Raw genomic sequence first — 14,399 nt, 5'->3', positions numbered from 1 at the left:
ACTTTAAAAACTGCCTTTCCGGCGGCCATCACCTCTGCGCACAGGGTGAGTGAGCTCCAAGCTCTTTCTTCTAAACCTCCTTTTCTGGCTGTTCATCCGGACAAGGTTGACCTTCAAATTTGTTCTTCCTTCCTTCCCAAAGTGGTTACTTTGATCCACATTGGACAGAACAACACTTGACCCACCTTCTTTCCGCATCCTTCCAAAGAAGAAGAGAGGCTCCACAGTCTGGATCCAAAATGTGCGCTTTAGTTTTATTTGGATCACACAAAGTAATTAAGAGTGGATGACCAGCTCTTTATTGGCTACGTGGGCGCCAAAAAAGGTTGGGCCGTGCACACATGGACCATTTCTAGATGGGTTGTTTTGTGCATCAAAGCTTGCTATTCCTTGGCAAAGAGTAGCCTCCAGTGGTGTTACACGCCCATTCCACCTGGGTGACGGCAGCTACCACTGCTTTGGGACGTGGAGTTCCCCTTAATGACATCTGTCAGGCAGCTACGTGGGCATCGCTGCACACGTTCATAAAACACTACTGCCTGGACACCCAAGTCTGGAGAGACCGCTTCTTTGGTCGTTCTGTTATCCAGGACTTTCTGGTGTGAACTTGGTTCACAGACCCACCTCCGGGGTTGGTATTGCTGGGGTATCTATTCTAAGGTAAGGAATCTATAACTAATTGTCTCTTTCAGATGAACAAGTTACTTACCTTCAGTAACGACATATCTGTAAGAGACCTAGATTAGTTAGATTCCTTACCGGATACCTTATAGGGTTATGGACTTCCTTTCAGGGCCCTGGTCTTCTGCACCAGTGGTCAGTGTCTTGTATGGCTCTGCGCTCCTGGCATGGAAAGTTGTGTACAGAACTGACGTCAGAGCGCGAGGGCGGCGCCTAAGTAGCTACCACAATGTCATACTGGAGACCACGATGCCAACGACGAACGTGGAGCAAACCGACACCACCTTTCCACACGCAGGCGTAATGCTGACAAAAAACTTTTCAGATCAAGTCTGACGCCTGGGGGTAATTCTAAGGTGAGGAATCTATAACTAATCTAGGTCTCTTACAGATCATTACTGAAGGTAAGTAACTTGTTCGTCTGGTCTCAGGGAGCAGTCATTCCCTTTGCTGACAAGCAGCAGGACTTCCAACTAGCTCCCTCTGCAATGTACTGATAATTCCAGGTTTGGTACGCTCTCCACACAGTACTACCTAGAGGTAAGAAGCTGCCTGAGTCCTCCTCACTGGAGGATAGACTACTTGATGATCATATGACATGTAAGGCAACATCCCTCATGTATCACAAAATGAGTAATAACACCACAGACACCCTCATGCAAGTGTTTGAGAAGTGGGCTTTGTATTTTGGTGGAGTGGAGGATGATGAATGAGCTGAGGTTCTGGCCTGTCCAAGGAAAATCAAGATCAAGGCCAATTCCGCTTGGTGCAGCTCAAAATACTGCATAGATCCTATTTCTCCTGTATCCCATTAGTAAAAATGGGTAGCGCAACAGCTGAGACCTGTTGCAGATGATGTGGCCAGAAAGGCACCTTTTTTCATATTATATGGGAATGCCCTGTCACAAATCACTATTGAGAAGCAGTAGTTAATTTTATGAACACCCTGTGAGATGGTGCTAAATGGTGCGTGCCTAATTTTTGGGACGAATCGGATTTAACCCTATGGACTGGACCCAGATGACTCTGGGCCTGGTGATAGCCAAATGCAATACTGCCCGCCATCGGGGAGAGAGATGGTGCCACGCCTGAGAGACTGGAAGAACGACACGGACTAGAGCATGATAGCTGTTAAAGTGGTTTAGAAGAATAGATGCTGTTCGAATAAATGGGAGAGAATATGGGGTAAATTAAATGACTATAAAGGGGGACTGTGTGTCTCCCCCTCATTAGAAAATTGAATTGAGGCTCACCATTGAGCAAGTGCCCCGATTGTTTACTGTTGAAGGTTGCTGAATGAGGGGTGAGAATTTATCCAATGTGTACTGCAATCTATGGAGATAAATCAATTAACAGCAATGATCCTTCGTGATGTGTTAATCTATTCTTTTGGCTGAAATAATAATATTTAAAAAAAACATTTAAAGAGATTAATTGGCCTGCTTAATGTGATCACCAAGAGAGCAATTGATTCCTGGGAATGCTAGAATGAGCCAAGGAGATAATGACTTCCCAAACTGTGCTAAGGTTTTCCAGAACAGAGTCTGAAGTTATGAGCACTACCTGAATTCTAGCTTCTGGAAGGCTTGAACTTTCGTTGGCTATAAATTAAAGCACACGTCATTGTAAAGATAAACCCAATTAAAACTTCTGAGGGTACTTTCGGTGGTTTAGTGGGAGTGATCATTCTTTCTCCAATTATCTTTCCTGATTGTGGTACAGAGAAAAATTGTATCTGCTATTCATTTGAATGTCATCAGATGTCTTGGAGCAGCAATCTTTCTTTGATTGTTGAAAAGCAGTTTGTTTCTGTCCACTATTTGTAAGGAAAAGTTTATAATTGTTCAGATACCACATATAAAGTGAAATTATAAACTGAGTGTTAGACCTGTCAGCCTAGGGGTGGTCTTCTCCCAAACATTTTGGCTTACTCTTCCATTTTTTCCTGATCTTGTTTACACTGTCCTTAGGACTCTGTGCACTTTACCACTGCTAACCAGAGCCAAAGTAGTGTGCTCTCTCCCTGCAACATGGTAACTAACACCGGCTTACACACAACTGGCACAATTAATTTACTCATAAACCCCTAGTAAAGTGGTACTACATGTGCCCAGACCTTCAAATTAAATACTATTAATGGGTCTGCAGCACTAGCTGTTCCACCCACATACCTAGCATCTCATAAATGTCTCAGGTCTGCCACTGCAGCCTGTGTGTGCTGTTTTAAACTGCCATTTCGACCTGGCAAGATAAACCTCAACTTGCAGAAGTGTGATTTAATAGGAGTCTGGCGCTCATGAAAACGTCCCACACTATCTCAATTGGTCTGGTCTCTTAACCACAATGCTCCAAAAAAAAGGGGAGGGGAGACTCACCCCAATCCCTAAAAATGCAATCAAAAGATTGAAATGCATATTCATACAGCCTTAAGCACTCACCAACAATTCACACCCATAAAAACTGGTGTATGTGTATTGATATTATATTTTCACATATCAATACACATATGTCACCGGACTATGGGTGTTTTTCTACATTGGAATGATGTGTAGCACTACAATTGGATTTGTTTTCTGCCCTGATGAAGTCGTAAGGTCACGCCTGCATACAACTGAACACGTGTTGGCTAAAAAGAAGGGGCCAGTGGGCAGAAAATAAAATCCCCCAAAAATACTGTTATTGATGATTATATGTTGCACCATTTGAATTGTTGGTGATGTCTTAAAACACGACAAACCTCTTGCCAGCCCTAAACCTTCCTTTCTAATACATGCAAATCACCCCCAAGCTAGGTCCTAAGTATGCCATTGGGCAGGTTGCAGTGTATTCGAAAAGTTGGGCATGTAATTTTATGTTTTACATGTCCTGGTAGAAAAGACTATTGAATTCGTTTTTCACTACTGCAGGGCCTACCTCTCCCATAGGATAGCATTGGGTTCACTTATTACATTTAATAAGAGATGACGTTTAATTGGGAGCAAGTAGAAATGTCTAGTTTGATGTCTTAAGTTGTAATTTTTAACTTTCTTTAATGGTACAGTAGGATTTTAAGTTTTTAGAAAGTTTGCATTTTCTTATTCTGACCATTTGGTGTCTGCAGCCTGATTCCTGGGTCACATGATAAGTTGTAGCAGGCAGTTGTTTTTTGGGGGATTGCTTCCAGACAGACATAAAGGGGGAATAGTTTTGGCAGGATGGGCCATCTGTGACTTGATGGGGAGGAGGTGAAGTTGTCGCCTACCACACTTGCACAGCACAGAGACTCTGCCTGAGCACACTCACAAAGGGTTTGACACTAATCTTTTGTGCCATTAGAAAATCTGGGGCCATGGAGATGGGAAATTCAAAACACATTTGGGGGTGAAAACCTCCACAACCTTCTCCAATTTTGAAGTGAGCACCAGATATTAATATTGAACCCTCAGACCGAAATCAGCAGTACACCTCTGGACTTGTGGAAGACTCAAAAGGACTATTGTGGTGTTCTGCTGTAAGAAGCACTGCTACTCTGCCGTCTTACTACCTGAGTGAAAAGGACCGGACTGTACCTTGAACTAGGTCCATTAAAGTGACTCTAAGGGCTAGTTGGCGGGCCTCCTGATCAGAGCGTCGGGACAGAAAAGGCTCCAACCACCTTGAACCCAGCACCTGGACTCTGCTGTTAGTCTTGCCCCCCAACTGGGACCACCCCAATCCTGTACCTTTGGAAGTGGGTCTAAAGTGCTCTGCCAGCCCACCTATGGTCCAAGTAGAACCAACGCTTCACCCCGCTGCATAATGAGAACCCACCCTGTAATCAGAGCTGGGCAGCGCAGGCCCTTGAAATGCTCCTTAACCAGGATTTAAGTAAGGTACTGTGTTCAGCAGGCCTAACTTGATTCCTGTATCCGTGCTATATCATGGTTGGCCTGAACTTGTGACTTTGTCCCTGTTCGGTGCAACCAGATAACCACAGTAGCTTCTTGCTTTTAGGCACTATTTTCACTTAAATCTTTAAAATTGCATATCTCCAGTTCTACTAATTGGGTAGTTGTTGTTTTGGTCTCAAATCAATTATTACATTTTACTCTATTTTTGTAAATTGGTGTGGCATTTTTCTTGTGTTGTGTTCTCACGTTATTACTGTTAGATGTGCTGCATAAATACTTTGCGCATTGCCTCTAAGTTAAGCCTGACTTCTTTTGTGCCTAGCTACTGGATGGTTGAGCACAGGTTAATTTGGGGGTTGGCTTGTGACTTCACCCTTTCAAGAATTGTGGTTGCTGTTTGAGTAGGGGTTCACCACCCTCAACCAGTAACCCAATTTCCTGCACTGTCTCTCTGGTTCAAATGCATAAAATAGCACAAAACACGCTAAATGTAAAGAAGAATTTATTTTGAAATTCACCATTGTCAAAACGTTTTGTCCAAGAGCACGACACTGTTCACATACCTTCAGTGAAACAGTTTGTTTGAGCTCCAGGATTATCCTGGCTCACCTTGACGAACAAAGTGAAACGCATACCATATATACAAATGTTTTAAGCTGAGATATCACAGTGAAAGATTCAGTTCGAAAGGTGCCTGTGTGTATGTGTGTGTGTGTGTGTGTGATATTAGACCTAGTTCTAATTGCTCGAAACCGGCCATTAAGAGTGATGAGAAACAGAAACTCCATACAGGATCTTGACATGCTATGTCTCTGGAAGATGCCAAATGTCATTTGAGATGTTGCTCCTTGGGTAGGTCTGTCCTTTGCAGAGAGGACTGTGCCCTTTCTTAGCAGTTATCAAAGAAGTGCTCGTCTAATCATGATTTTTCCAAAGTTTTTTATTGCCAACATGTCCATGTCCTAATATAAAGGAGAAACTGCACTCCATGGCTGAATAAAAGCAGAATTTGAAACACAAGCGTCTCATTGTATTTTCTTTAGATCCGTTTAACTCAGCAGTGCCTCACAGCATCTCTTCTTTAGGTCCAAAAAGGTACCATTAATTTCAGGCGACCATCTTAGTGTTCTGTTTTTTCTAGTGAAATATCCAGTGGAAAAATTAGGTGTCAGAATTTGTAAATTAAAAACCACTAGTAGTTGCCAAACTCTCTGAAAAGATTACATCCATGCTAATTTATGAGAATTATTGTGTTTTCTGGATTGGTCAAGGTGTCAGCACGTGTTTAAGAAACAGCATTTCTCTGTGGGTGAAATAATGTTTTTAAAATTTAGCATGTGATCGCTGCAGACATAAGTGGATCGAGTAACCCGCTCTTGGGGGAATTTTGAATGAAGATGTCGTATTAATAGATCAAAACAGCTCCAGGAATGTTGTGAAAGGTAATGACAAAAAATCATACCCCTACCTCATTGCAAAACTAGTTGGCATGACCTTGCTTCGGCCAATTAATCCTTTTTGAATAAATTGCAGGTGATTCAGAATATAGCAGCTCGCCTCGCTCTCAACATGCCTCCTAGAACCTCTTCTCGGCTACTGCTGAGGAAGCTGCATTGGCTTCTCATTCGCCAGAGAATAAAGTTTAAGGTTTGCTGCTTAGCCCACAAAACTCTTCATGTTGGTAGCCCTAGCTATCTGGCGGACAAACTTATGTTCTACAGCCCAGGCAGAACTCTCTGCTCTGAGAGAAAAGTTCTGCTGCTTGTCTCCCGCTATGGAAAACCTCGCACTGGGGGCAAACCCTTTGCCTACTTAGCTCCGAAATCCTGGAACTAAATGCGAGTGGAGCTGCGAAAGTGCACGAACCTTCTTCCCTTTAGGAAACTCCTAAAAACAAAACTCTTCGTGACTGATCGCCCTGCCTTGGCATATTCGTCTCCTGCAGTGCGGAGATACCCTTTCAGGGGTGATTCTGGCGCTTTATAAATCCCATACAAATACAAATACTAAAAAAATGTGCAGGCTTTGGTTGAAGTAGCATTTTCCATTCAAGTGTAATAGGCGTTCGTTAAAAGAAGAGTGGAAAAACTTCCCTGTTTTTAATGATAAATAAATTCAAAATATGGTATGTTTCTGTTCGGATTTTCATATATCTTTTAAAATTGTTTTAGGAGTTCTGGAAGCAGCAGTCTGAAAAATTGAATTTATTTTGCGACTCCCAGCATCAAAGGTAAACCTATTTTATAATTTAATTTCCTGGGCTTAGAATTCACACTTTCCCATATTTGACAGTAAATTCGAAGTTGTTTTGACTTTCACTATATCTAGCAGTTATCTAGATTGGTTAATACTCATCTTGTGCAGAAATATAATCTGCAAATGTTCTAATGCGGAAGCAGCACAAAAATAGATTTGAGGTGTAGCGATACAAACATGTGTTTTATTCATCACAGTTGTCTGAGACGGAACTGTATAATGAAATTTACCGACAAGATCGTCACCAGATTTTACCTGCTGTAAAGCTTTTAGCAAAAAGAGTGGGATGCGGAATTTGCATATCAGCAAATTATACACATGCAAGGGAAATAACTTATGTTTTTCGTACAAACATGCTATAGAATGTAAATATTTGAATTCTGTAGAAAAATGCATTTTACTGCATTTGTTGTGATCAGAACGTTCAAAGTTAAACAAACAAATATCTAATTGTGTGCAATGGGAAGCAATGTGTTTCTAACCACAGATTCCTCACCTTATAATACTCCCTAGGCGCAACACTACATTCTGGAAACTTTCTCCAAAGCAATGCTCTAGCACGCCTCACGGACTTTACACAGGTCCGGAAGTACCTGAGGAAACTGCACATAACCGCCACCCCTGTATGCTCAGGTCGGTACCTTTGTTTCTGAGGATTCCAGCATGGATTCCGAGCTCCACTCTCAACGTTTTCATTTTTTTCTGACTATTTCTAAATCTATTTTACAAGTGTGCATGTGGACGATGTTCCCACCGATGTTCCTACCCAAATCAATAGGTTTCAAGCCAGTCCGCGACTGTAGAAAGCAGATGTAGGTGATGGACCTGTATAAGGTGTGTCTTTGATATCTATCCTTGGGCCACGACTACCTGAATACGCACAATAAGTGCACCATTATGCACCTAAAATCAATCATAGCCTGGGAGGCAAAGCTGTATGCTGCTGAACACAATAAGTGGTCCTTACCCGAGCATAAGTCCCGATCCAAGTCAAAGTTTGGGTCTCGGTCCTGAATGCTTTCATACAACCGCTCAACTTCACGCTCTTAGTCTTCTGGTAAGTCCATTCACAAGCCTTTGAAAGCAATGTAGGACTCAAACCCTTTGCATCTCTCAGACTCTAAAGAAAAGGCACAGGGGTATTGCATTGTCATTCGCACCCTCTGAACTCTCTGGCCATGGAACAGATTCCTCCACTGGTTCCGACGCACCCCTAATTTCTGAGGCAGGTGTCCATCCCGCAGCAGATAGAGAACTTCAAAGAGGGCATACAGCAAATTTTCGGTGTGCTTACAGTTTCATTTGGTACACCTTCAGGCCCTATCTATCTGCCTACGGATTCTGTCAGGTTATAGCTAGCTGGTCCATCCCTAGCAATGTCTGTCCACTTGGGACATGTTTTTGCGCTCCTACGGATGCTGATACAGACCTCTACTTTGGCTCCGAGATCCCCTCTGGTACTTGCTACACAATCACTGGTACCAATGGTACCAGATGAGGATCCGCTGCTGACGCCAATGTTGGACCCCAAAACGAGTTCTGCTCCAGCCAAACTGATGTCAAGCTATGACATTCTAAATGGCAACCGGTCATCATGCGAACCTTAATCTAACCCAATGCCTCTGCCACATCACACATACCAGCAGAGGGACGTTTGGTGCTGACTCTGATCCTATACCAGAGCAGTGGTAACAACAGAATGATGTTGATGAGGGTGAGAGAGTTGGCTTGACCCCCCCCCCCCTCATTATACTGATGGTGCCTTATAAACTAAATTGGTTGACAGAATGCTGATGGGCTTGATGCCTCACCTGAGACAGAGCTTCATTCGCAACTTCGGTCACCAACAGAAGAGTGCCTCATTTGCTGTGGTGATCCGGAGGACAGCTGAGGCACTAGAATTGCAGATACCATCAGTTGAGACCAAAGCAAATGTTCTCACAGAGTTTTACAGCTAAGGCCAGCCTCTTCCGAATCCTTGCATCCTTTTAACAATGCCCTCACTGATATTTTCAAGGCCACTTGGTCGATCTCAGTTCTTGCCCTTATTTGAATAGGCAGGTGGACAGACATCACAGACCAGTGCCAGGTCATCCACGTTTTCTCACCAAGCACCTCAGCCCAGAAAGCCTTATTTTGATGGCCTCAATGAGTAAGATAAATCTAAAATCATTTGCAATCACTTCTTCTACATAGGGCATCCACGAGGATTGAGGCTTTTGGCAAGTGCATGTTTTCCTTGCCAGTCTAGCATTGCGATCCTTAGATTATCTTCGTTTACCGTGTTGCTACACACATGTACTGTGGGACATGGCCAGCAACATATTGCCGGGAGTCCCCTTTGGGCTTCTTTGGCCAAGATGATCCATGATGGACAGGGTGTCGCCATATATGTGATCCATGCAGCTCTGCATACTATTGTTTGCCAGGGGATCACCATTGGTACTAGTTTTGTACTTCATCAACATTGATTGGATACATTCCACAGGATTCTCCAGCAATGTACAGCTCTGTATCATGTATTCATCATATCCTCCTAGGTTGGTGATCCATCATATCCAACAGATCTTTCAACTTGGCTACGTCCTGTCTGTTCTTTCAGCCACACCTACTATTCCTCCCACTCCAGAGTCCATTTCAGATGAGTGCCTGCCATTCTGTTACAGGAGGTGCAGTTGTTGCTCTCTGACAATGGCAAAACTATTAACATTGATGGGGTTCACAGTCAACAAGGTGAAATTTAATCCAACTCCTTTGGAGAGGCTCCCATTTATTGGAGCAATCCCAGACACAGTGGAGTTTAGGACCTTCCTTCTGCCATAGCAAGTCCAGGACATTAGGGCTATGATCCCAATGTTTTTTTCTCAATCCTGGCTCAAGGTGAGAGCAGCTTTGAGACCTCTCAACATTTTAGTCTCCTGCAACCTCCTTGTCCGCAATGCAGGGTGACACATGCAGTCTCTTCAATGTAATCGAAATTCCAATTGGTCCAGCATCAAGGGAGTCTGATTGATGCCAACCATGTCTCGTAGCAGATGGCTTGAGATATGGAGTGGAAGGTGCTGAAACAATATTGGTACAGTGGCAGGCTCCTCTCCCTTCCCCACCCAGAGCTGATGGTAGGAATGGATGCATCCCTGCTGGTGATGGAATGGAATACTTGACCCCTGTACAACTTCCTGCCCCTGTCTCTCTTGCCCTGAGTTCTGAAAAATATCAGGTAAGACCAGGCACAAATTATCCTGCTTTCTCTTGACTGGGCGAGGAGAGTGTGGTAGCGGGGCCTTCTGGGCATGAGCATCTGTTCTGCAATCAGGCAACCACTTTGTGAAAATCTTTTTTCTCAGCAACATGGCAGGGTTCTCCACACAAATATGAGCAAATCAATTCTTCTGTATGTGGAGATTTAGCAGCGCCAACTGATTGCATTTATTTTGCCACCTGAAGGGGTGGATGTCATACTTCCAGCCAATCTTTAAAAAAATTTAGTTATGCCAGGAACTGGGGCAAATTTGTGCTCTGGTGTTGCACTCACAAGACTGACTAATTGCACACAAAGCTGCCAGATGCCCGTTTGTTTTATCTTTGGTCCAGCACGCTTTGCGGTGGGCAATATTGAAGAATATTTGTTGTCCTTTTCGGTCTTTCTACGTTTGCCAGACCAAATGTCCTTGCTTAATTCACCTGTTGTAATAGGATTTGTCAAAGCTTTTTTTTTAAAGTTATTTATAAACCTGTTTGCTCCCAATCTGTATGTGATGTTGCAGTGGAATCTTAACTTGGTCTTCATGTTTCTCATGTGTACGCAGTTCGAACTGATGCATAGCTGCTCACAGTGTCTCCTGACTTTGAAGCCCTTTTTTTCATTGGGATTATATCAGCTCGTCTCATTCAGGCACTTTCAGTGCAACAGTCCCGAAAAGTTAGTTATGAGTACTGTGGCTGCATTGTTGCCAAAGGTCATGACTTCCTCCATGTTGGGCAATCCAACATTCTACCAGTGTTCTTCCCTTACCCCTTGAAAGAGGTGTAACCCAAAAGGGCTTTAAGTTTTTATATTGTTTGTACCAAGAACCAAATAACCAACAATTACCTTTGTGAGGTTCTCCGGAGCAAAGAAAGGAAAGGCTGTGAAAAAGTGCACCCTGTTGAGGTGGTTGGTCCTCTGCACTAAGAGCTATGTGCTGGTCAAGAAGTAGCTTCCGGAAGGTCTGACGGTATTTTGCAACAGGGCTCAAGCTGCTACCACTGTTCTGACACGTGGAGTGCCTGTCCTTGACATTTGTCAGGCTGTGATGTGAGTGTCTGTGTATTCTTTCACAAAGCACTACTGCCTTGACAGCCAGGCTGAGAAGGTATTACAATTTTGCCTGCTAGGTCCCGCAAGCCACTTTAGCATGAGTCACCTCCACAGACCCTCCACCTCAGGAGGAACTACTCTGGTATTCTTAGATGAGGAATCTGCAGTTAAATGTATTCATCAGGAGAACAAGTTACTTACTTTTGCTAACACATTTTCTGGTACATACTGAAACTGCAGATTCCTCTGTGCACTCACAAGACTGACTAATTGCACACAAAGCTGCCAGATGCCCGTTTGTTTTATCTTTGGTCCAGCACGCTTTGCGGTGGGCAATATTGAAGAATATTTGTTGTCCTTTTCGGTCTTTCTACGTTTGCCAGACCAAATGTCCTTGCTTAATTCACCTGTTGTAATAGGATTTGTCAAAGCTTTTTTTAAAAAGTTATTTATAAACCTGTTTGCTCCCAATCTGTATGTGATGTTGCAGTGGAATCTTAACTTGGTCTTCATGTTTCTCATGTGTACGCAGTTCGAACTGATGCATAGCTGCTCACAGTGTCTCCTGACTTTGAAGCCCTTTTTTTTCATTGGGAGTATATCAGCTCGTCTCATTCAGGCACTTTCAGTGCAACAGTCCCGAAAAGTTAGTTATGAGTACTGTGGCTGCATTGTTGCCAAAGGTCATGACTTCCTCCATGTTGGGCAATCCAACATTCTACCAGTGTTCTTCCCTTACCCCTTGAAAGAGGTGTAACCCAAAAGGGCTTTAAGTTTTTATATTGTTTGTACCAAGAACCAAATAACCAACAATTACCTTTGTGAGGTTCTCCGGAGCAAAGAAAGGAAAGGCTGTGAAAAAGTGCACCCTGTTGAGGTGGTTGGTCCTCTGCACTAAGAGCTATGTGCTGGTCAAGAAGTAGCTTCCGGAAGGTCTGACGGTATTTTGCAACAGGGCTCAAGCTGCTACCACTGTTCTGACACGTGGAGTGCCTGTCCTTGACATTTGTCAGGCTGTGATGTGAGTGTCTGTGTATTCTTTCACAAAGCACTACTGCCTTGACAGCCAGGCTGAGAAGGTATTACAATTTTGCCTGCTAGGTCCCGCAAGCCACTTTAGTATGAGTCACCTCCACAGACCCTCCACCTCAGGAGGAACTACTCTGGTATTCTTAGATGAGGAATCTGCAGTTAAATGTATTCATCAGGAGAACAAGTTACTTACTTTTGCTAACACATTTTCTGGTACATACTGAAACTGCAGATTCCTCTGTGCTCTCCCACCTCCCTGTTCTATGGAGTGGTCCCTTTTGAACATCTAAAAGGTCTCGATTTAGTATTTAGAACACTGTAGCCCACAATTGTTTGTGCCCTGCATCTTAGGGCGTAGAACGGGAAAAGACAAACTGATGTCAATGAGTAAGGGTGGTACTTATATTTGTTTCACAGCATCTTCTACCAGCTAGCATGAGCAATGCTAAGGAGAAAGATGTCCAAGTGTCATGCACTCACCTGGTACCAGACGTGGAGACATAACTGGAGTCAATGCTGGATCTCCTATCCTTCCTGAAGACAGGACATTCCAAAGTAAGCACTACCTTCTAGCATAAGCTGTCCTCCAGGGCAAAGGGGGTTGGGACAAAATAAGAAAAGAGAAACTTGAGGTACTGGATCTGCTCAGTAGCCGGTCAATACTGTGTAACAGGATTTGTTGTGTAAGAGGCCTTCTGTGTTTGTGAGGTAAATGTGGGCTGGAATGGAGTCCCTGGGTTTGTGAGAATGCAATACACTGGAAATAACAATAAGAGGACAGAAAAAAGAGAAGCACGATGGCGGCTGCGTAGAGCGGAGCCGCAGAGCAGCAGCAGTGGAATGGGTGCGGGTAACGTCTAAACCCCAGCATCGGCGCTCGTGCAGCAGAGATCGCAAAAGTTAAATGCCGTGGATTACCGACTGGATAGAGGGGACGGCAAGATTTGGTGTAACACGCTCGGCAAGCATCAGACTGCTGCGGGTGCTGGCTGGCGTCCTCTCTTCGTGAATCCGGCTTCAGCATCGGCGTTGTGGGTGTGGCGTCAGAGCAAGGCGAGTCAGGGGAAACGCCAGGAGAGACGAACGGTGTAACGCGGGTCAGCAGAGCCCTGGTAGAATGGCCCTCAAGGTAGAGGCTGGAGTATCGGCAAAAGCTGCGGCGGCGGCAGAGGCAAGGAGAAAAACTCAACTAGCCCAACCAGTGGAGCAGCCAGAGATGGGAGGAGATGAATCCCCAGGCAAGTTGCAGACACCCCCCGGGGAACAACAAAAAAAGGGGAAACACGCTGTAGTAAGAACACGGCAAGCAACAGCTTCAATCCCTGGGATGTTTTCCCGAAGTGGCAAGGGGCAGAACTCAAAGAACGGGAGCACTGAGGAAACAGGCACCCCTGCGCCAGCGCCACAGAAGATCATGGCTTCAGGTAGGGATGCGGTGTGTACCCCCCTGCCAGAGGAAACAGTTGTTCAAAATATGGGCCTGACTGAGACTGAGGAATTGATAATGGTGGGCTAAGCTGTGCAAAAACTAACAGTTACTGATCGGTTGGCCCTGGATGATGGCGCTAATACTAATGTGGTACAGGGTAGCCAGCCAGGGCTGGTGCTGGGGCAAGGATGTGCTGCTGGTGTGACTGGGGAAGAAGGGGCAGAAGGTCTATGTCCTCCTCTGGCCCTAATGGACGGCAAGGAGAAGGAAAGCAGTGAATGCTTCTACTCTGTCTCGGAAGAGGCAGAATGGTCAGACGATGACCATAGTTCGTCTCAAGGGGGGAGTCACTTTGAGTCTGATAGCGATATCGAGCAAAACCCCCCTAGCACAGCTAAAATACCAAATGCCCAAGGGAATGCCCCGGAGCAGCCCATGCGGGATTTAATTTGGGATCACTCATCAGCCATGCCACTCCAGGGGAGCCCCAATGCAGAGGCCCCGGCAACCCATCCTCCACTTCTGGATGTTATTTACCAGACCATCCTTACGCATAGAGAGACGGCACGCCAGGACAGTCGAAAAGTGCAAGCAGCTATGCGTAAGATGCAAGGCGTGATAAGAAAGCTGTCTAAGGCATATGTCAATGTGGGGGACAGAGTGACAAATTTGGAGGAGAGGATTGTAGCAACGGAAGCAGAGGCCGCTGCAGCTACTACTAAAGCGGAGTCTCAAAGCACCCAGGTCAGTGATATCCAGTGGAAACGGGAGGACATGGAAAATAGGCTAAGACGTAACAATCTACGGGTGCTGGGGATACCAGAAGGGGCAG

At 44.6% G+C, this 14,399-nt stretch overlaps 1 protein-coding gene across 1 annotated transcript in view; it reads left to right on the top strand.

Moving 5' to 3' along the window:
- Nucleotides 1-14,399, top strand: part of SYCP2L (synaptonemal complex protein 2 like) — a 1,302,345-nt gene that overhangs the window by 1,164,503 nt on the left and 123,443 nt on the right. Inside the window, exon 37 of the mRNA XM_078685781.1 lies at nt 6,722-6,780. Within this exon, the coding sequence (XP_078541907.1) occupies nt 6,722-6,780 (59 nt within the window). The remainder of the gene's footprint in view (nt 1-6,721; nt 6,781-14,399) is intronic.

Source organism: Lissotriton helveticus, chromosome 4_1 (assembly GCF_964261635.1).
Source record: "Lissotriton helveticus chromosome 4_1, aLisHel1.1, whole genome shotgun sequence".
Taxonomy (NCBI): Eukaryota; Metazoa; Chordata; class Amphibia; order Caudata; family Salamandridae; genus Lissotriton; species Lissotriton helveticus.
This window is presented reverse-complemented; position numbering and strand designations above follow the sequence as displayed.